Here is a 22,693-nt window from a genome sequence, read left to right as displayed (position 1 = left end):
TCTAATATCCAGCAGCAGTGGCCACCCCAGCAACACCCTTCCCTTCGCACATCTCTTTTTACCGTCTTACCTTACCTCACTGGCCCCTGTGACCTTCAACCTCACATACCTTGATGTCAGGCCATCTCTGAATTTACTGGCTGAGTGCAGTTCCAACTGCCCAGTCACTGCTAACAACTGGACAGCAGATCCTGGAGGCAAAATTCCATCCCTTAAAAGGGCTGGGGTCCTGACTTCACTTCACTTGCTGCCTGATGGATATAAAATCCTACAAGGCTTCTCTTAACGGTGGAGGGAGGTTTACTGCCAACCTTCTGTTCTGTCATTAGGGCCTCAAATGCCCTGACAAAATCACAGGCACAAATTCTGTATCCCTTTCTCAAGAAGCTGCCTGACCAGTTGGACTTTTCCATCAAAATAAAACAAAAAACTGCAGATGCCAAAGATCTGAAATGAAAACAGAAATTGCTGGAGAAACTCTGCAGTATCTGTGGAGAAAAAGCAGAGCTAACATTTCAGGTCCTGTGACCCTTTTATGTTTTTGAATCTTTCCAGCGCTTTTTTAAATTTGTAATTTCCAGCATTTTGCTTCAATAAGTGATGACATTTACTTAAGTTGATTAATGACTGAGCTGTCCAGACATCTGTGATTATTATTACCTGCAATATGTGCCAATTTGAAAAGAGAACTCAGATTTCTTGCAGAGTGTAGATCACTTCTTTTCCTTGCTGACTTATTTGTGTAAAAATTATTCTTTTTTCAGTCTTAAGGACATTGTTTAATATAAAATCCCAAAACCTGTTTGAATGATCAAGATTTGAAAATTTTCTCAAGTTAATTTAAGGTGGAAGGTGATATGTAACAGTTTAAAAGAAACCAACAAGTAACATCCCATTCTTCTAGGCACCTCCTCCCTTTCCATAGCCGCCAGATCCCATAATATCTGAATAACACCAAACTCTCCCCCTGATGCTCCAAAATCTCCTCTACTGTCCAGTTAAACTCCCTCACTCCTCTTGCAGTTTCCCTCAATCCACATAATGCAGCTCTCTCACACACATAAACTTCTCAATACAAATTATCACCCCAGGCACAGGTGAAAATGCCATTGTAAGCTTATGGTCTCAAAAGAAGAGCAGATCTACACACGTTGATTAGAAATACTTTTAACAATAAGTAATGGCAATTATGCATAAATTATTTGCTTTTCTTTTTGAAATGCATACAAAGGAAAAGGAGTAGACCATTCAATGATTCAAATTTGTTATAGATCATGTTTGCATCTTAAATACACCCATTTGTCATTGCTCTACATCCCTTAAAAACCCAGGCTTGCAACATTCTGTCAATCTCAAATTTAAAATTATTCATTGAGTGGGTATCTGTTCATTGTTTTTTGGTGGAGATCCCTGGATCAGATAGCTATTGCAAAAAGTATTTTGTAATGGCATTCCAGGTTATATGCCTTGACCAAGACCACTGGGCCAATAGAGGTTAGCTTTATCAGCCATATCAATTCCTTCCATCTTTCCCTTCTCACCTTAAACCTATGCCCTCGAGTTTGGATTCCCCTCCGCTGCAAATAAGACCTCGGTAATTTACCTAATCTATGCCCCTCATGATTTTATAAACTTCTATAAGGTCACCCCTCAGCCTCCAAACTCCATGGAAAACAGACCCAGCCTATTCAGTCTCTCATTGTAACTCAAACCCTCCAGTCTCGGGACCATCCTTGTTAATCTATTTTGCACCCTTTCTAATTTAATAACATCCTTCCTATAGGAGTGCAACCAGAATTGTACCCAGTATTCCAAATGTTGCCTTACCAAAGTCTTGTGCAGCCATAACATGACGTCCTATTCCTGTACTCGGTACACTGACAGATGAAGGCAAGCGTGCCAAACACCTTCTTCATCACAGTGTCTACCACTTTCAAGGAACAATGTACCAGTACCCCTGGGTCTCTGTTTGACAACACATCCCAGGGCCCTACCATTAAGCGTGTAAGTTCTGCCCTGATGTGTCTTACCAAAATGCAACACTCGTCTTTTTGACTATTTTGTGTACCTAATTAAGCTTCAGTGGACATATGCCCCTAATTCAAACAGGCCTTTCACTGTTCTTAGCTTTTCATGCTTGGGTATAATATTTCAATCTATAGTTCTGTGGTAAATTGATGATGTCATACTCAGTGAGGTACTCTGACACAGTTTTGCCAAATCAAGTTATCTATCAATGTCACCTTGTAATGCTATTCTCAGATTTATATTTCTTACTACACAACCAACCACTATGGTAGCCAGAAACGTGACTACATGGCTCTCGGCAATGTTATCTATACCTTTAATAAATTTATTGAATAGTTGATATACTGACACAGATCATTCTAAGATGCTGCAAGTTATTTCCTTTCAATTAGAGTACATAACCATCACACCTATTAATTATTTTTCACAATCGAAACATTGTAAACCGAGGTCAATAATTTGTTCTCGATCCCATGGTCTCTATTTTAGCAATGTACTCATATTTGGAAGTTTATCAAATACTTTCTCAGAAACCCGTATAAACTACAGCCACAGATGTTTGTCCATTACTTCCTCAGTTACCTCTCATAAACGTCATATCTGTTCATTGGACACCTCTAACTTCTTCAGTATAACTTAGTATTATGTCTATTATGTTGTAATTCTTTCCTCATAACTACAAGGAAAATGACAGGTAAAATCTGTGTGAAACGGTTAATTTGCTTTTTAGTTTTATGCTACTTTGGAATTCATGAAATCTAAATGTAAAATAAGGGAGAGTTTGAATGTCCTCATATTAGGGCATTTTCATTCCATTTTAGTCAGGTTTTGAAGGGGCAACATGAATAATTATTTCACCAACTCAAATTTTAACCTATTGGACTTTGATGCTTTGTTCTGTGAACTCTGACCCTTACTGCGGCAGATATGCGAAAGTGGAAGACTTTTATACATGTCAACAGAAAGAACTGAAACATTAAATAATAAATGTAATTCTGTGCATATGGGCAAAATTCAAGATACAGCAGGAAAGAAAGGTCTTAAATTACTCATTCTATGATTTGCGCTGATCTACAGCACAACAAAAACATGGTACCTTTTATTGGCATCCATTGTTCGTCAAGGGATTAAGTTTGCTTTCAAATTACTGTCTTGTGCAACAGGAACACCAACCTCCCATGCATCTTGTTTTACCATTAGCAGCCAGGTCGCCACTCGTCTAGCCCTAAAGCTTTGGAATTCTCTCCTTTAACCTCTCCACCTCGCTTCCATTTTAAGTCTAAATGCCTACCTCCTTGACCATGCTTTCAGTGCTTCCTTCTTAGCCTCAGAATCAATTCTGTCTGATAACTCTCTGGAGATGCCTGTTGGGATGCTTAATAGCACGAAAGGGTCCACCTCACTTTTTGTTCTTTTCATAGGTGACACTAGAATCTTTCTCGTATGTATACAAATAAATTGTGTAATTTGAATTTTGAGAACGATGCTTGTTTCAGATGTGTTGAATTTATTGCATTTTCTCACATCCCCTAAGGAAACTGCTTCTCGGGAGTGATGACCTAAAGCAATGCTGGTGGATTTCCTCGCTGTCCCTTGTTGGTGAGCCAGGCTCACTAAGGTTGGGAAAATATTTCTTATGAGAAGCGCCATTTCCATCAAATATACGCCTATAAATAGCTTTATCAACTTTATCGCTTGAAATCCAACATTGTTGCCAATGGTGCAGCAAACGTTCTTAATGTGTAAGACAATAATATGACACCTCTGGAGTGCCCAGAGGGGAAAATTCTAAGGGATTTGTGTGTCATTCCTCCTCTGGCTGTGTGCCTCCTGCACTGCTCTTGGTCACTTTGTGTACATGCCAAGTTTCCCACCCCCTGTCACCATGCCTTCTGTCCTGAGGACCAATGACTGGGTGATAAGGAATAGGTGTGTACCCGTATCCAGCAGACCCTGAGAGCTGAGCCCAGTCCTCCATGGCAGCCACAATCTGACCGTGAAGGTAGCCCGATTATCACACGCTTGAAGCGGCTGGGTCCCCTCAGGGTAATTGCACTCCAGCAGCTTCTGGATAATGAGGGTCATTGCCTCCTTCCTACCACTCGTGCACCTCCCTGTGCATGTGGTTAGAGTCCCTGGTTGCTAGCAGTCCAGCATCCTGTCCCGCCTGAGGCTCAGCAGGTTCCTGGACTCTGGCAATCCTCCAAGTGCCCGTGACCGGGGGCATTTCTTCTTCAGCCAGCCACAGAGCAGTGAGGTGCTCACCAGTTTGTGCACCCAATTTTCCAAATGTGATGTTCCCACTGAGGGGTCAGTATCTAAGCTGCTGGAGCGTGGAGGAGGTAGCCTGGGTGATGCTTTCTGTGAGGCTTCTTGTCCTCAGAGCTCAGGGGACAGGTTTCAGGCTCTTTCTGTGGCAGGGCTGTGGGCAGCTGGTACCTGCAAGACACAGAAGAGAGAAGGTTTCACAGCCAAAGGTGTGTGACATACATCACTGACAACCAGGTTAGTGTGAAAGCTGGAATGAACGGTGGTACTTAGTCCATTGATGAGATATAGATATCTCCACATCCCCTCAGAAGCAGTCCCGGTCCTCTCCTGCGAGGGACAGGTCTCTCTCCCCATAAGGAGTGAGGAGTCTGATGTCAGAAACCCCTCCACCCATCTAGGTCCTCGCTGCCTCATTGTGGGTTGTCTTCTTACAGAATGAGAGAAAAGGAGGGACTGAATGAGTTGAAAATGAGTGGCCACACTGTTATTGCTGGTGCTGGTGGTCAAAACGTGGTGAGGTTTCCCAGGTGAGTGAGTGAGTAGGCAGCACCTCTGCCGTGCAGGGTTAGTGGTCTAGAAGGTTTGGAGTGGTGAGAGCAAACAAGGAAAGATGTTGCAGGCATTACAGAGAGATGCAGAGCATGAGACTTGAAGGCTGGTGGGTGTAGTAGCAAAAACAGAGTGAGCGCAAGGTAACAGAGAGAGGATTGTGGTAGGTGATGACCTAGCGACATTATTGCTAGGCTGTCAATGCAGGGACCCAGGTAATGTGCTGGGGGCCCGGGTTCAAATCCTGCCGTGGCAGATGGTAGAATTTGAATTTTAAAAAAATCTGGAATTGAGAATCTATTGATGATGAATCCATTGTCAGAAAAACCCATCTGGTTCACTGATGTCCTTTAGTGAAGTAAGCTGCCATCCTTACCTTGTCTGGCCTACATGCAACTCCAAAGCAATGTGGTACATCTTAACTGCCCTTTGAGCAATTAGGAATTGGCAATCAATGCTGACCTAGCTCGTGACACCCTCATGCTGTGAATGAATAAAAGAAAAACGGACTCTTGCAGAAAGTATAAGGTAAGTACCCCTCTCACAACCATAGTGGCCATTCCTCCACACCTTAGAGACCACAATGATCTGGGTGGTGACTTCAGACCAGGTTGCCAGGGTCTCGTGTCAAGGCCTTCTCTGTTGCTCCTCTGGACCACTCTTCTTCGCCAGGATCCCAAGGCCCCTGTCAGGGAATCACAGCACATCTTCCCCTTCTCAGGCATCTGCAGAACATTAATGTTCATCACCGAGGAGGGCACATTTGGAATGTCAATGCTTGTCTCAGCACACAGCGGCCTTTTGAAAATGGCATAGACACCGGGGATGTTGGTCTTCCGGCAAATATCTGCTAAGTGGCGAGTTGTTCTGGGAATGACACATGAAGAGATGGGGATAAAACGTTTGGACATGGATAATGCTTTAGAGGCGGGATAGGTAATTAACGAGGAGAGTTTGACAATATATGGCGAAAAATCACACCAGGCCTTATGCCAAGAAACTTAACACAACTGGTAGCAAAACACACCTAAGATTCAGCCAATAGACTCGTTTGTTACTGCAACTAGTTAAATTTTCTTTTGGAAAGGAGCGGGCTATTCAATGTGAGTCTTGCCTTTTAAGGACCCTATGTGCTAGACGTATACAATATTATGACTCTGCATGTACTTAATCTGCCGTGTGTCTGCAAGCTACAGTTTACTGTAATGTCTGCCTCATAACTTATAATGTGCTTTACTGTGTTAATCAAACTAACCCATGGAGTTCATCCATCCCTTATTATATCCCTGAGTGATTATTCAACCATTATTGTTAACATGACAAATTACATTGATTTAGGCAGGATTGTGAGGATAATTTCTTAACTCTGTGGTGGAATTTTCCCCTTCAATGCAGTGTGAGCAAAGTTCACAGTTGGTGTAACACAGACAGAACAAAAAAAATCAGAATTTTGACCTTGAGAAAAGTTTAGTGATTTTCCCCTGAAGACTTTTTCCCTTCACAATCTTGACATAAAGCAGCAACTGCATTATTTCCATATATTTGCCTCTCATTTATACTCAACTTACCTTATTTTATATACCACTGCAAATGCTTCTCTCGTTCCCTGAGAAACATGACAGGACAAAATCCCAACATGTAATCAGAACTGGGAGGTGGTGGCTGTAGCTCACTGAATGCTTGGCCAGGCCATCATCCAACGACTTTGTAATGACATTGCACGCCCCATAGCCAACATCCTTCTCAACCATTCATCCATACAAGTTGGCATCAGCAGACCTCCAGCATTACTACATTATCAAGCCTGTTTCACATGCCACTTCAGCCTTTCTGGAGCTCGGGAACACCTTTGACTTGCAAGCTTCAGCCAGGTGACTTTGTGTGCATGGACAAATACAATTCTCACGCTTCTGCACGGTGGGAGTTAGCAGTGCAACACTAATGTCACTGGATGAGTAATCCAGAGACGCAGGGTAATGCTCTGGGAACATGGATTCTATTCTAACCACCGCAGCTCACGGGATTTGAATTCTGTTAATAAAATTTGAAATAAGAAGATCTATTGCTGTAGAAACCCATCTGGTTCACTAATGTCCTTGAACAAAGGAAATCTGTTGTCCTTACCTGGTCTGGCTTATGTTTAACTCCAGACTCCCAGCAACATGGTTGACTCTTAAATGCCCTCTCCAATGATCTAGCAAGTCACTCAGTTTACAAGTAACTAAAGAAAGGCAGCAAATTCTAGCCTGTGAATGAATACCCACATCCCATTGAGCAATAAGGAAAGAAAAAAATAACAGGAAACACTTTGTGACTCTAAGCTTGCTTTCTTAGCACTTGATGCCTTCCAGCATCTCTCTACTTCACACTGCTTTCTTAGTACAAATTTACTGAGTTCAGCTGCCAGCCTCTGTGTGGGTTACACTGCTTTTTTAATGCACCAGTTCTCAGTGTTCAGTTACAGGCTGTCAGTCTCAATGGCTTTTATTAATGCAGAGGGGACTGGGTGTTCTGGAAGGGGTGAGTGGATTTCAAAAGGTTCACGATAACTCTTATCTCTAGACAGGGAGGATTTAGGAACCACAAGTGTATGGTAATTCACAAAGTCCTTGGCTCTGGGGGTAAAGTGAGCACATTGGTTGTATATAAAGGGACTCCAAAGAAATGGGGTGAAGATGAAAGGTTTCCAGGGACTACAACACAAAAGGTGACATGAAAGAGGTCAGAACTTCTTCTGTCACAGGCAGGGCCTGCCAGACGTTCAAAATGAAACAAAGTCACAACACTGTAACGATTGATTGAAAGTCATGTGCGCATGAAAGACACAAAATGGCTGACACCACATGAAAATTGGGTTGTGGTAAGTTACTGTTCTCTTCTTCAGAGTAAAACTTTTTGAATTTGAGCCTGGCTCAAAACATTTGATATAATCATTGCTGCTGTGAGTCAGTAACGTCAGGCACTTTGAAGGAAACAGGAGGAGGTCTGGCATATCTTGAGTGATGTTAATAACATGTACTTACAACTGCTGGGTTCAGAAACTCATCATCTTTTTCATCATTACCCTCCTTCTGTGACGATAGTGCACTAAGGAAGGGAAGTAGGGAGGAATGGAGCATCATCCCTTTTAGTTATTTAAAAATTTATTCATGGGATGTGTAACATCACTCCGAAGGCCAGCATTCATTACCCATCCCTAATCATCCAGAGGACAGTTAAGAGTTAACATTTTTGGTGGTCCAGAGTCACATGCAGGCCAAACCAGGTAAGGTTGGCAGATATTTTCCCCTAAAGGACATTAGCATACCATTTGGGTTTTTATAACAATTGACAGTGGTCACCATTAGGCTAGCTTTTTTTTTAAAAAAAATTTAGAAAAAGATTTTTTGTTAAAGAAGTTGAACTTTTAAGTCTGCCATGGTGGAATTCAAACCAATGTCCCCAAAACATCAGCCCGGGGTTCTGGATTACTAGTCATGACATGACCACTATGCAACTGCCTCCACTCAATGGAGGAGGCTGTCAAGATTTGGTCAGATGAAGCAGTGTAATGCTTCACTTGGAAGTCAAGGTAATAGTGCCAGTCCATAGGCTGGCACTGAAAAGATGCCTGTGACCCCACGTTCTCCAATGCCAAGATCTAAGTGATCACAACAAGCTTCCTGATGTTTTCTTCACATAATAAAGCATTATATGCTTTGAACAAATAATTAAATGAGGATAAAATAGACAATTAAGGCATGTGTGGTAATGAGGATTGGAGAAATGACAGATGTGTTGGCATAAGGATATTTAACAGAGGAATGGGTTTTGGGGTTATTCAATGCAGTAGTTCAGTATTCAGATTGCACAATAAAGAGTTGGAGATGGCTTTAGCTAGACTACACTGGGAAGAATTAGTTGTAATGAAGAGAGTTCTAGTGGGGAAAAAATTAAAATTGTAATGTTGCCTCGAATGTTTTGCTAAGGTTAGAATTAGAGTTAGGTTTTTTTTGTCACATGTACTCAAGTACAGGCTTACATGAGTACAATGAAAAGTTTACAATGTCACCATTCATGGCACCATCTTAGATACAAGGTACCTAGGTACAAAATCTTAGGTTCAAAGGTAGAAAAATAAAGTTTGTTGCAATCCTTGGGATGAGAGTTCCAGTCAGTGCCACCTCCTTCCAGGAAACATGCATTTGGAATCATGACTTGCAGCTCCCACACCTATTACTTATTTCTTCAATGCCCCATTAATATTTGAAAATTTGAATGAGTGGTATTGTGCAACCTTCAGTTCTGACTGTTCTCATGTTCCACCTGAGGACTAGTTACCACTGGAATATTCAAAATTCTGTAATAAAAGTGCTCAGAAGAAATATAGGCAATTAAGTTAAGAAAGAATTAAAACAGCAAAGCATTATTCCTGCTTTACCTTCCTGATTTGTGAGTTTGCAGAGCCCTGCAAGTTGAACAATGCATTTTGAAGTTTTGCCAGTTTGGTTGTTTGCACTAGATTCCCACCATAAGCCAGGGACAGATGTAATAACTGTTTTAAATGTGTAACGAAGATATAATTCACATAATGATAATTCTGGATCCACATGTTCGCAAGATTTCGTCAGCATTTTGCAAATGTAAACTTATCGTAGAATGTCTACAGTGAGGAAGCAGGCCATTCGGCCCATCGAGTCCACACTGATCCTCCAAAGAGCATCCCACCCTATACCTGTAACCTTGCATTTCCCATGGCTAATCCACCCAGTTTGCATATTCCCGGATACTATGGGGCAAGTCAACCACTTAAACTGCATATCTTTGGACAGTGGCAGGTGCAGGAGCACCCGGAGGAAACCCACGCAGACATGGGGAGAATGTGCAAACACCACACAGTTGCCCAAGGTTGGAATCAAACTTGGGTCCCTGGCACTACAAGGAAACAGTGCTAGCCACTGAGCCACCATGCGCCCAAATGGGTGTTACATCAGCATTTCAACAAAGGACAATATATTTTGTGTTAGCACAGGACGGGCAATGTTTGAACTCTGCATTCCTGGCAATGAACCTCCTCCACTGAGACCACATATCTGAAATTCCAGTATACATTATTTAATGGTCATAAAATCAAGTAAATTGTATGCCCAAACTTCTAGTATGTGCTCAAAGTGGGCAAGATGCCCAGTGTATATATGGAAAATTATCTGAATTTAAAATGATCTTCTGTGAAGAAAGATAATCCAAGCACCATTATGTTAATCCTGAGGGAGCATGCATCTTTGTAGTCGATAAAAGACATGTAGTTCATGTTTATTTTTATTATTTTAGAAATACAACTCCATCTCTGGAAATCATCAGATTTAGTGACAATTTTATAAAACGAGTTATCTTTTCCTGAATTAATTTTAAGAATAAATAGAAGTATAATATTTAGAAGGCTTCTAAACCTCTCCATGTTAAAAATCAAATTAATATTTTTGGCTGTTGTTTGTTCTATAATGGAACGTCCCCAGGAGCAACTGCTTGGTCGTAAATCAGTTATTTCCATTTTCTACTCAGTGATAATTGTGACTTCTATCATTGTTTCACATACAAAGACAAGTATTGCATGACTTATTTAGCCAGAAGTTGGTTTTTCAAAATGTGATTGCAAATGTCACATTTAAAGAGCTTATACCAAAGTGCTCAACAATAAAACAGTGCTAATGATGGTTAGTATTGTAATTCCCTACGGCGTATGTTTCCAGGTTTGGTTACTCAATGAGGGAGAAACCTTTGGGAAGAGAGGGGATCTTGCCAGCTGGAAGAAAGGAAACTCTAGCAGCAAACCAACTTTATCAAGCCTTTAATAACCAACAGAACCACTCTGCCTGAGGGCTGGCATCTAATCACTTACCAGCATTCTTTCAGGCATGGTGTCCTCATGGTCATTAAAGGAGTGAAGAAATTGTTCTTGAAGACAGAAAGCAGAAATTTTCCAACTTCCAAGAACACTTTTCAGGGATTTTGGCACAGAATGGACAGAATTTCCAACCAAATTATCATGCTCCTAATCATTGTTATCTTTATGAACTAGTAAAATTATTAAAGTTTGACATACTACCATGACCTCAGTAAGGTTAATTTGATTACACGGTGCGACAACTATTTTGTTCAATTCTCAATTAAATTACCCTCACTGCAAAAAAGTTTAAAGTAAACATTTTCTGCTAAAGCTGCACAAAGCATAAAAACAGTCTGGGGTGAAAAGCGAATGATAGTATAAGTTGGAATATGCTGTCAATACAAATGTTTTATTCTGAAATTGACAAGCCATTTTCTTAACCTTCACCTCTAGCATATCTTCTCAGCTGAAAAAAGTCTGTCAGTTGCCTATCAATTTTGGCTTGTGAGCAAGTGAAGTCTGATGAGTGCATTCACTTCTGTACACTATGCTTTATTTTCCATTATTTATTTAGAATCATACTTAATTGAAAATGAAATCCAAAATGCTAACACCCCAAACAATTTGTTATGTTTCACGAACAGAAGTTAATAAAAAAGGACAATAATTTTATTTTGCAAAATTCATTCAAATTTGATCAGTAAATGTACTGAATAAGTTCAAACTGATTTTGAAGATTATGGTTATAGTCTTTGCAGTCAATATCAATTAAGACGACCTCAAGATGTCTAGAAGCAAAGGAGAGAAAAATGTTCAAGTTCCTGCTACTGATTGCTTTCCAGTGACCCAGTTCCAACAAAATGTAACAATCCCTGCTGACTCATTTTAAGGCATTCCTCTGTCACATCCCAAAAGGTCATATTCTCCTTTAACCTGCCTGACTGGCATCTTAAACCCTGCCTCTGGGGTCAGCCATCCAGAACTCACTGTTACAGCAGACATACCTTCAACCCCATCTCCTTTTCTTCCTCTTACTGCTTGTAATTTCAGCAGGGGCCATCACTCAAACCTGGGCCTGCTGGAACTAAAGAGCTTCCAGCCAATCTGATTGATGGGGACAAGTGTAACCCTGGGTGAATTAACACCCGACTGGAAGGGAAATGGATGTAGGGAAGCCAGCTGTTTTGTGGGTGAGTTCCTGACCAACCTTCAGCAGGGTCACGGGGAACTCAGTGCCCTGTAAAATCCAGCCAACCATCTTAATATAGCACAGTCTCCAAATGAAACCAGGATTGGGTTCAACTCAAATAATCAATTAGGAATCTGTGTCCAGAACTGAGGTCATTCATAAGGAATGGAAACTTGAACATGTTACCACAGCATTGTTGGTCTTCAAATCCAAAATGCGATAGCATTTTCAAAAGAGTTAAACAAAGGAAACAAAGAAAAAAGCTTTATGATGAGCACGTATATGAAATTCAACTTTTATTCATACTGCTCATGTTAATGGGTGAGAATTTCGAGAAAGCCATTTCCAGTCCATGAAATCACTGCCAGATGTGAGTTAGAATCCCAGTTTACCAACTAAGTTATGGCATCAAAGTTGTATAGTCTCTGAGGAAATTCTTGGCCATAATTTGTGTAATAGCTCAGCAGCAAAGCAGGTGTTGCCAGCTTTTCAGTCCTTTCTAATTTAATTGATACTTCAATTATTTTTAAGCATGTTAACTTTTATGCTCAGCAAGCACCTAAACAGAAGCACTCACAGCAAAAATTCAGGTTTGAAAAATGGCCCTTGGGCAAAGTGTCAGGAGCTGCAGTAAGCATGGACCCCACAATGAATCACTACCTTCACAAGAAGGGAGGCAAAGAAATAAAGCAGTTGGGTGTTTCGATGAGAAATTATAAAATATAAGTTTTGACCTTTATTTATTTAGATCATGTTATGTGTCCATATTAGATTAAAAATCTCTAGATTAACTGCATAGAATGCAGCACATCAATTTTTCAAGGAAGTCTCAAGCTTTCTTGCTGATAAATGCCACTTATAGCCCATAACTTTGGACGATTAGGAATAAACAGTCGTATACTAAAGCACAGGCGTTTTCCTGTTTTTGAACTAATAAATGGATATTTTTCTTTTACATAGCAACTGAAGGAGAATCAGAATGACTGATCGTACTCGTCTGAATAAAATCATCAAACATATCCCTGGTCAAGAGCTGCCGAGATAACATTTACCAGGCATGTTGGGTGACCTCCTCCTTATCTTCCAATCTATTCCTCCGTTATCTTCAGCAAGTAACAATCTAGAAATCTTTTCACTTCTGCTCATGAGCTCAATCAATACTGCAACCCTTCAGGTTCCACGCTTTAAGAGGGCATTGATGACTATCGTCTTCCATTGGATTGCTCCATAATTATGCTTGGCAAAGTACTCACACACCTTCTGTGATCTCTAAGTCCTGAAGTGGAACTGGAACCCAGAACTCCTGGTCCATTGTGCCATAAGTCCTACTCACAAACAACTATTTCTTGTCATTTAATATGTTCATCTCTTTCACTCACTGTTTCTTCCTGTAACATGGTGGTGGAGTAGTACTTCTGAGCCCAGGGCTCATCCACTCCATCTGCTTTTCTCTCCTTTTTGTTTCTTTTCTGTGTTTCCTTTTCATTTTTTTTTCTATATTTTACTTTGGTCTTGTTGAAGAGCTCAGTTGTGGCGACAGCATCGGTGGCGGTGAGTGAGCCCAGTGTAGATTTGAGTAGGCCCAGCAGCGTGGGCTTGTGGCGACTCTCGAAAGAGTTTCGGTTCCCAGCGGCTTCTGCGTCCAGCGCAGATTAATTGAGTCGGCAGCGGAGACGAGTTTGGGCCCAGTACAAGACACGGCAGCATCAGCAGCGGCTGCGTGGGCGAGGTGGGCCCAGTGGACTCATGGCGGCGGCAGAGTGGGGTTTGGACCACCAGCAGCATCGGTTATGTCTGTATTGGCAAGATCCATCGAGGACTCGCAGTGGCGAGGGCATCAGTGGAGGTGAGATGATGCCTAAGAGAGGCAACTTTCATTCCAGTGGCAGATGGAACTCATGCCTGGCCACCAGGCCCATGGCCCAAGGCGGGGCACTTAAGAAAAACTGTAAAGTTAAACACTTTTTCTTTATTTCTTCATTTTCTGCCTTTTCATTCAATGTTTTGGTTTATTTTTCCGTGTTTTAAGATGGCGCTGGAGAGTGACGACACTCTCCGAAACTTTTCACTGTATTTTGTAACAAATTACACGTGATAATAAATAAATCATATCAAATCAAATTACTGTTTCCATTCATCAAATTTTGTAATTTTCTTCTAAGCTATGGTTTCATCTCATTTTCTCTCTCCCTAACCACTGTTTCCACGAGAGTGTCGATGGACACAATAAGCTACCACATACACATCAAGCAGTCGTGGGTTCAGGTACAAATTTACACAAATAATGACATAACTCAAGAGTCAGGACCAATCTCACTCCAAAATAAATTAAAGCCCCAAAGAATAGACATTACTGTCTACTTCTTTATATTTAAATTAACTGTGTTGGAAATGAATTGTGCCATTTAGAAATTTCTGACCTTTAGTATATGGAATATATTTGAAAAAAAAAGCATATTTCTGATGTTCTACTTTAAAAATAATGAAAAGTCTCACTTTAAGAATGGGCAGCCCATGAGGATGATTAATTTGTGCAAAGAAAGTGTTTTTCTCTTTTGAAACTGCAAAGTAAACTATTTATTAATGGCTGTGAGTAAATCAGAAACATATCATCGTTGAACAACTCTCAGCATTTTTGTATCTGAAGCAGAGTCAAAGACGCCAGAGGACAGTCTGGGATGGGAGCAAGGTTACAGACCCTCAGAGAGAAATAAAAATAGAAAGTAGTGGAACTAGCCAACCAGCTTACCAGCATCCTTGGAGAGACTAAGAGAGGTTATGGCCTGGATTATTTTCGGGATGAAGATGCCAAACTCCCTGTTAGAATTTTGATTCAACCCATAATCCTATCAGATATCCCACAGCAATGAATGCTGGAATCAGCAGTTGCTTAATGAAGGGGAGACTTTGGCTGCTTCCTGCCTGAGGAGAGCTGTTGGATTGACCAACAGCACTTCAATCCAGGAGAGCCTGCTGGAAGCAACTGGGCAATAGGGAGTCCCACCACACAGAGGAGCCCCCAGGTAAGTTGGGTGCAGGGAGACCGCATGAAGGAGGGAGGAGAGGGGAAATAAGTCCAAGAAGCAGAAGGGAGGGGATTAAAGCAGGGCATAACTCTGGAGCGGAGCTTCCCGTGGGCTCTGGGGACGTACAAATGAGCTCTCTACCTCTTGCCCAACACACCACAACTCAGCTGAAATTGCTAGGCCTCCCACTGGTCATGACCCTGCTCACGCTGGGAGTAAATTACCAGAGGTAATGGGGTAAGGACTTATAGAGACCAGTCACTGACCACTTAAGAGCCGAGGCCCAAGGACAGATGATCCAGAAAATGCCTCCCCGGCCTGTGTACAATTTCACACAGGTCATGTACAAGCAGGATGTAAGGCCACCTTTTAAATATTAGGTATTGCTCACTTCAAACCCGCCTGCCAGCCCTGTGTCCGAGGTCCACGACCCTAAGTCATCACCCTGATGCAAGAGCAATGGTCAGAGACACAAATTTACCCAGTGACCTCAAAGGTAGGCTGCAAAACAAGGCTGAGGCATAAAATCATGTTGCTTACACATATCTGCTGCTACATTCTCGACGTCACCAGTGTTCGGCAGCCTCCCTTGACTCACCATTTAATGGACGTTTGACAGCCATTTCTGCTAGTATTTCACCATGAGCCTGGGGTGACCCCATAACACCAGGGGAGGCAACTAGAGTATTCCTGGCCATCTTATCATCATCCCACCCGTCCCCTCACTGAATCCTACCTAAATGGTCATGAAGAACTTTCCCAATTAACAGAACTGCAGACCTCCATCACTGGCTAGGTCTGGGGCTGGATGTAGCCCCAGCAGTGACCACTGCTTCCAGAGGAAGCCCTGAGATAGGAAGGGCTGCAGGGCCTACAATTGGCTGAAAAGTGGCGAGAGCTGAAGCTGGTAGGCCATTCTGAGCAGGGAGGAAACCCCTGCAGAAGAATCATTTAGGCCTCGGGTGCTGCCTTTCCTGCTTGCTAACTCACCATTGGGATAAGGAACGCTTGGCTCTGATGGTCCTTCAGTCTGTAACAGTGAGGAAGTTTACACTAAACTGGCAGCCTCAACGTGAGGCAGGGGGCATTTCCACGACCAGCAAAATGCCTCAGCGGTCACAAAACCATCTCTAATTCGGGTCTTAATCATATCAATTGGATGCCCAGCTCCAGGACGCAGGTAGGCAATCCTGCTTCCTGTCCATCTCTATCCCTCTGCAAATCTCCGCTTCCAATACCATCTCAATGGAGCTGGAAAAATTCAGCCCAACCATCAGTTAGGTTCTATGTTATTGATCCAAACCTCTCATCGCAGTTTCTTCAATCTGAATATTAAACTGGTGATCACTCTATTTACCTGTTTTAGGTCCAGAGTGATAGTCACATAATGGTACTCCATTCCATTTTGAATACTGGGGCTTTGCCACCATCTGTTGGTGCCATCAATTGCATTTGTTATTTGATGTCGTTCTGTAAAAGAAATTGGAACAGCATTCAAAATTGGTGGGAAATGTGTCAAAGAGTAATGCAATTCTGGAATTTCCATCCAGCTGACGTTGAAGTTATGTTGCAGCTATGCAACATCCTGGTTATAGAACTCCCCTGTAATACAGGGGTGCAGCTCTGGGCACCAAACTTTAGGAAGGATACATTGGCCTTAGAAGAAATGCAGTGTAGATTTTGATGCCTGTCTCAATTTTGACAGCTGCCTCAGGGCAAGGAAATTGGTGGATGAACTAATGAATGAGGGCACTGCGTCATCAGCAGTACACCAGTGTATCAGCAGTGGGTGAATGGGTCATCTGCCCGTAGCTCAAGTCAGATGCTGAAATGTGCAGCTAAGGCCCAAATAAGAGCTTCACTCCACTGACACGATGTTATAATGGGTGGCAGGACAGGCCTGCGCCCAACATGCGACCAAGTTGGTGGGGAGCTGCCTTTTGAACCACTGCAGTCCACGTGCTGAAACAAGCAACAGCAGAGTCACTGAGCTGAACAATGGAGGAGAGGTGGTGGAGGAGGATTCCGTGATTTCAGGCTGCACAGAGGATCTACAATGAGTGTTGTTCCCAATTTGTTGGAAAGGAGAAAACTCAGTTCAATCCATTGGGGAGTTGTTACCATGGACTCTGATAAATTGGCAAGATTGCCCTCTGCCTATACGCAGAGTTGGATTTCAAATGTTTTGAGGGTAAAAATAGAATCACTATGCCTAAAGTGGGGTAAACTGATCATAACATTTACATTTACTGGTTACCATCAGAGAGAGAATGTTCAGGAACTGAAGAGAAAATGATTGGTTTGATGACAAGTTAAAGCTTAACCAGGGGCTGTTGAGATAAAATAAAATCAAAACTTAAATGCTTCCATTATAATAAGGAAAATCCTGCGATCCAAAATATCATAATACATATGATACTAGCTGCAACAAAACAGCTGCAATCCACTTGCAGATCCAGTTTTGTAACACAGATCAATTTTATATTTTGAATTCTATAACAGTCATGAAATTACAGTTCATTCAAACATCCAAAGTCTTTAAAGTTTATCAGTTTCAATGTTCTGAAGGAAGGAAAGAAGTTGCTTCTGATTTCAAATCAAACCCCTATGTAAAGGTTAAAGGGCAAGCAGTGTCTCCCTCCCTTCCAAATAATGACAGAGGATACCATAAGTACAGTCAACAGGAAAAATCCCAGACACTAATAATTTAAAAATAAACAATCCTTGAAGTCCGTCTCCATAAAGAATGTGTTACATACCCTTCGGATTTCTACTATTTAAGTCACAGATTCTGCACTGTGGGTTCCTAAATGGTCGCCCAGGAACATGTTCCACCAGTTTGCAGTACATTTCAGACCCATTTTGACCACAGGTAGCATTGGCACTAATATCAGCCATGCTGGCAAGATTTAACACAGCCGGAAACAACCCTGAAAAGAACAAAATAACTCATGTTAAAAGGCAATTTCTCAGTAATAATTTTTAATTCACTAAAACTGCAGAAAAATTTCATCACCTAGCAATACCGTATTCAGAAAATATTGTCCTATTAGTGCTTCAGCCGCAAAAGCGTGCATGTAAAAACGTAAAGGGACATAGTTTCACAAACAGAATTAATGTATTCCCTTTTTATTGCCCATCATTAGTGTGTTCTATGATTTTATATGATATGCAGGAAATTATTAAGCATGTTCTCATATAATCCTCTGTGTTAAAGAAGTGCTATATCTGACAGTTTTATTTTATTTACTTGCTTTGTGCAAGATTATATATTGTCTCCTTTCTTCTTAATGAAAACTGCATTATTTGATTAGTACACTACATTCTGTAATATTTTCATACTAATATTGCTTTCTGAAAAATTACATCACATATGCAAAACCATCATTCCGTTTCATTAAAAAAAAGCGCTGAAGAAACTTAGGAGGTGGAATAACACCCACCATGGAGAGAGAAACAAAAGTTAATGTTTTGAATTCAGCCAATAAAGTGCCATATCTAACAAAACATAAATCCCATTTTTCTCTCTCCAAAGGTGTTGCCAAATCTTAATTTCTCCAGCATTTTCTGTTTTTATTTCAAATTTCCAGCAATCACAGTATTTTGCTTTTATTCCATTTCATGTTTAGTTGACTATTCTTACCCAATCTCATTAATTTTTAAGTATCTACATAAAAGAGACTTTCAGATTTTGTCTTTTTTTGCAGGCAATTTGTGCTATCAAACTAAAATAAATACTCTGATTCTGTGAGGAGTTCAGCTTTGAAAGAAAAAAAATCTGACTTTGTTGCATTGAGAGTCAAATCTAATCTGGCAGCATTCAATGAGAACTGAGATAGAATGTAATGCTGGTACCAGGGTTGTTTTGCGCTTATGCCAGGAATAATGGCATCACCTCAAATATAACAGATGTTGTTTCTGTTGGTGTAGCAAGTCGAACATTTTGGCCAATATGTTTTTAACAGTTTTACAATCCATTGACAGCTGCATGCACTGCGCCTCTGACATGTGAAACACAATTACACAGAGCTAACAGCACTAATAGAAAAAATCCATGTAGTTCTTGGCTTTCCGTAAAGACCTAAATTTAAAAATTAGCACATTAGTAAATTTATTAAAAAGAACTAATTGCTGCTGAACTCTGCAAATTTGATAAGAATTTTTAAACAAGTTGGGAATTACCGATCAGCACATGCTTAATATATCAGTGGGGAACATGTAATTTATGTGATACTTCTGGAAATTAGAACATTAGCATTGTCTCCCTGCAGTTCAATTAAAAAAAACTGTACAGAAAGTTGCAAGCAGGTGAGAAGCGGTAAACTGGGTTGAATCTGTTTCAACCAAAGATTCTAACTCTCTTTGCATTAGATTGTACCTCTCCAGTCATAGGATCCCTACAGTGTGGAAGCAGGCCATTTGGCCTATTAAGTCTACACTGACCCTCCAAACAGCATCCCACCTAGATCTACCCCCTATCACCTTATATTTCCCCTGGCGAACTCACCGAGCCTGTACATCCCCGGACACAATGGACAATTTAGTATGGCAAATCCACCTAATCTGCATATCTTTGGACTGGGGGAGGAAACTGGAGCATCTGGAAGAAACTCAGGTTGACACTGGGAGAACATGCAAACTCCACAGAGTCAGTGGCCCAAGGGTGGAATTGAACCCTGGTCCCTGACACTGTGAGACAGCAGTGCTAACCACTGAGCCACCATGCTATCCAATTGAAAATGGTGTTATTTATTTTTGCTAATAACAAACCAATTAACAAATATTTTTTGAAGCTATGACAAAACAAATTTATCAACTGGCAGAGACATGATGTTGCTGCGCGCATACCCACAGACACACACACACACACACACACACACACACACACAGTCACACACACACACACACACACACACACACACACACACAGTTAAATGAAAGAGTGCACATTTTAGAGCCCTTTGGTTGTCTTTGAAACAAAGTTTTAACCTAAAGCTGATGCTGATTAGCTGTTTTCTTGAATGCAGTCAGTCATAATGAACATTGCAGTTGTTGAAAACTTGAGATCTTTGCTTTTTATTTTATAGCTGTTTCTGTAGGAAACAGGTGACAGCAACTTGACAGAGAGAAAATGGAGTCAGCAGCTTCCCTCAATTATTTCTCAACTTGTTCTTGAAAGCCCCCTTTAAATATTTGTCCAAGTAATTATCCCTTAGTAAGATGTTTCTGACTGTAGCAAATTTTGTACAAGGTTTGCTGAAAGGTTAATGCTGAGGAGTACATTAAGTACTGCCCAATATGATGATGGACCTTGACAAGGGTGAAAGTTTTGGATCTTGAATGATTAAGATCTAACCTTGTAGTCTTCCACATAGTCTCAATAACAATGCCTGTTGTACCAATGTAACCTATACGCGATTGCTATCGTGCAATAAATTACACCTTGCTAGAGTTTCTTCTCGTTAGTATACCAGGTCACTTTACTCCACCAAAATAGATCAAACAGGCCTGCTTGATCCCTTTCAGGAAGAAGGATGATAGTGGCAAATATGGCGAGAACCCATCTGACAATGTGGTGGCAAATGGTACAATCATTTTTTTTTAAATTGTTCATGGGAGGTGGGCATCACTGGCTAAACCAGGATTTAGTGCCCATCTCCAAATGCCTAGAGGGCAGTTTAAGAGTCAGCCATGTTGCTATGGGTCTGCAGTCGTATGTACACAGTACCAGGTAAAGACGGCAGATTTTCATTTCAAGAAGACATCAGTGAACTAGACAGGTTTTTATGACAATCAACATCAGTTACATAGTGGCCATTCAGCTATTATTTTATTCCAGATTTTTACTGAATTCTAGGTTCACCATCAGTCATGGTGAGATTCAAACTGATGATGCCAAGAGTTCTAGGTGACTAACCCAATGACACTGGCGCTCTGCTGCCACCTCCCTTTTAGCTGCAGCACACAAAAAACTGACAGCTATGGAGATCCCAAGATTCTTCAGATGGTAGAAAGGAACACTGGTTGAGGAGACTGTATCCACATCGGCTTTTGTGCAATGGCATGGTTGGCATGAAAGTGGCATGAGTGTGGGTGTATGTGGGGCGATGAGTGTGTATGAGGGGTGAGAAATTGAGGGCCGTTTTCTGGTTTGCTGCTTTTATTACAAGTGAGATGAAGTCTAAGAGCACTGATAGACTGGCTTCTTGAACAAGCCCCCTCTCATACTCAGCAGCCCTTTTGGTTGCCACCCAATGTTTTTTGTTTGACTTGCACTCCCCTCCTCAGGAACAAAAATGCCACCTACACAAGCACTAAGACAGAGAGGCAACTATCAGAAATTCCCCAACTGCTGTTACCCACTTCTAGAATGAAACCCCAGCTCGATGTCACTGCTATAATATAGTTATCATATATAACGTACAGTGGCTAACTTGCACACAGCAAGATTTCATAAGCAACAAGTTAAATGACAAATTAGTCTGTTTTGGAAACGTTCTTGACTCCTCCCCTGTAATTTGCAACTTGCTCACCAAGCATTGAGCATTGTGCGTGGTCGATTTCTTTAAGCATGAGGGCACTTTAACTTGGTTTGTGCTGTCAGGCACGTGTAGTAACTTCAACCGGCTGACTTGCACTCAATCCGTGTGGGAATTATGAGATGCTATACGGCCATCGAGCCACACACACCTTAAGGGAACATTGTTCCTATGGGATTTTTTAAATCCAATTTAACCGGTGGACAGGACTCCAGTTTAACATGCTATCCAAGAAATAGCACCTGTGCAGTATTCCCACACGAGTGCACTGAAAAGTCAGCCAGTATTATAGTCTCAGAGACAACAAGGTGCAGGGCTGGATGAACACAGCTGGCCAAGCAGCATCATAGCTCCGCCCACAGCCGATGCCGACGTCGCTCCGCCCACAGCCTCCACAGCCAGCAGCTCCAGAGGGGACAATAGCACCCAGCCCTGCCGAGTCTTCACCATCCCCCCAGACCTCCCCCTTACTGAGGACGAACAGTCAGTCCTCAGAAAAGGGCTCACTTTTGTCCCCCTCTACCCACAGATCAACGAATACCGCTCACGTTTGGACATAGAGCAGTTTTTCCGCCGCCTCCGCCTCCATGCTTACGACTTCAACCGTGAACCTAACCCTCCCTCTACTGACCCCTTCTCCCGCTTCCAACACATCCCCTCCTTCTGGACACCACCCCAAGGCCTCCTACCCTCCCTCGACCTCTTCATCTCCAACTGCTGTCGAGACATCAATCGCCTCAACCTCTCCACCCCTCTCATCCACTCCAACCTCTCCCTCGCAGAACATGCAGCCCTCCGCTCCCTCCGCTCCAATCCCAACCTCACCATAAAACCTGCTGACAAGGGAGGCGCAGTTGTAGTATGGCGCACTGACCTCTATGTCACCGAGGCCAGACGCCAACTCTCCGACACCTCCTCCTACCACCCCCTTGATCATGACCCCACCTCTGAGCACCAAACCATCATCTCCCAAACTATCCACAACCTCATCACCTCAGGTGACCTCCCACCCACGGCCTCCAACCTCATCGTTCCCCAACCCCGCACCGCCCGCTTCTATCTCCTTCCCAAAATCCACAAACCTGAATGCCCTGGTCGACCCATTATCTCCACCTGCTCCTGCCCCAACGAACTGATCTCCAACTATCTGGACTCCATTTTATCCCCCTTGGTTCAGGAACTCCCTACCTATGTCCGTGACACCACCCACGCCTTCCACCTCCTC

The 22,693-nt window shown here is 42.0% G+C and overlaps 1 protein-coding gene across 1 annotated transcript in view; it reads right to left on the bottom strand.

Moving 5' to 3' along the window:
- LOC109914682 (laminin subunit alpha-2-like) overlaps positions 1-22,693 on the bottom strand; it is a 378,683-nt gene that overhangs the window by 266,505 nt on the left and 89,485 nt on the right. Inside the window, exons 2-3 of the mRNA XM_048597042.1 lie at positions 17,689-17,859; positions 16,287-16,399 (exon numbers count right to left, since the gene is read on the bottom strand). Of these exons, the coding sequence (XP_048452999.1) occupies positions 16,287-16,399; positions 17,689-17,859 (284 nt within the window). The remainder of the gene's footprint in view (positions 1-16,286; positions 16,400-17,688; positions 17,860-22,693) is intronic.

Source organism: Rhincodon typus, chromosome 5, assembly GCF_021869965.1.
Source record: "Rhincodon typus isolate 14 chromosome 5, sRhiTyp1.1, whole genome shotgun sequence".
NCBI classification, from domain to species: Eukaryota; Metazoa; Chordata; class Chondrichthyes; order Orectolobiformes; family Rhincodontidae; genus Rhincodon; species Rhincodon typus.
The sequence above is the reverse complement of the archived record's forward strand: the minus strand, read 5'-3'. Positions and strand labels throughout refer to the sequence as shown.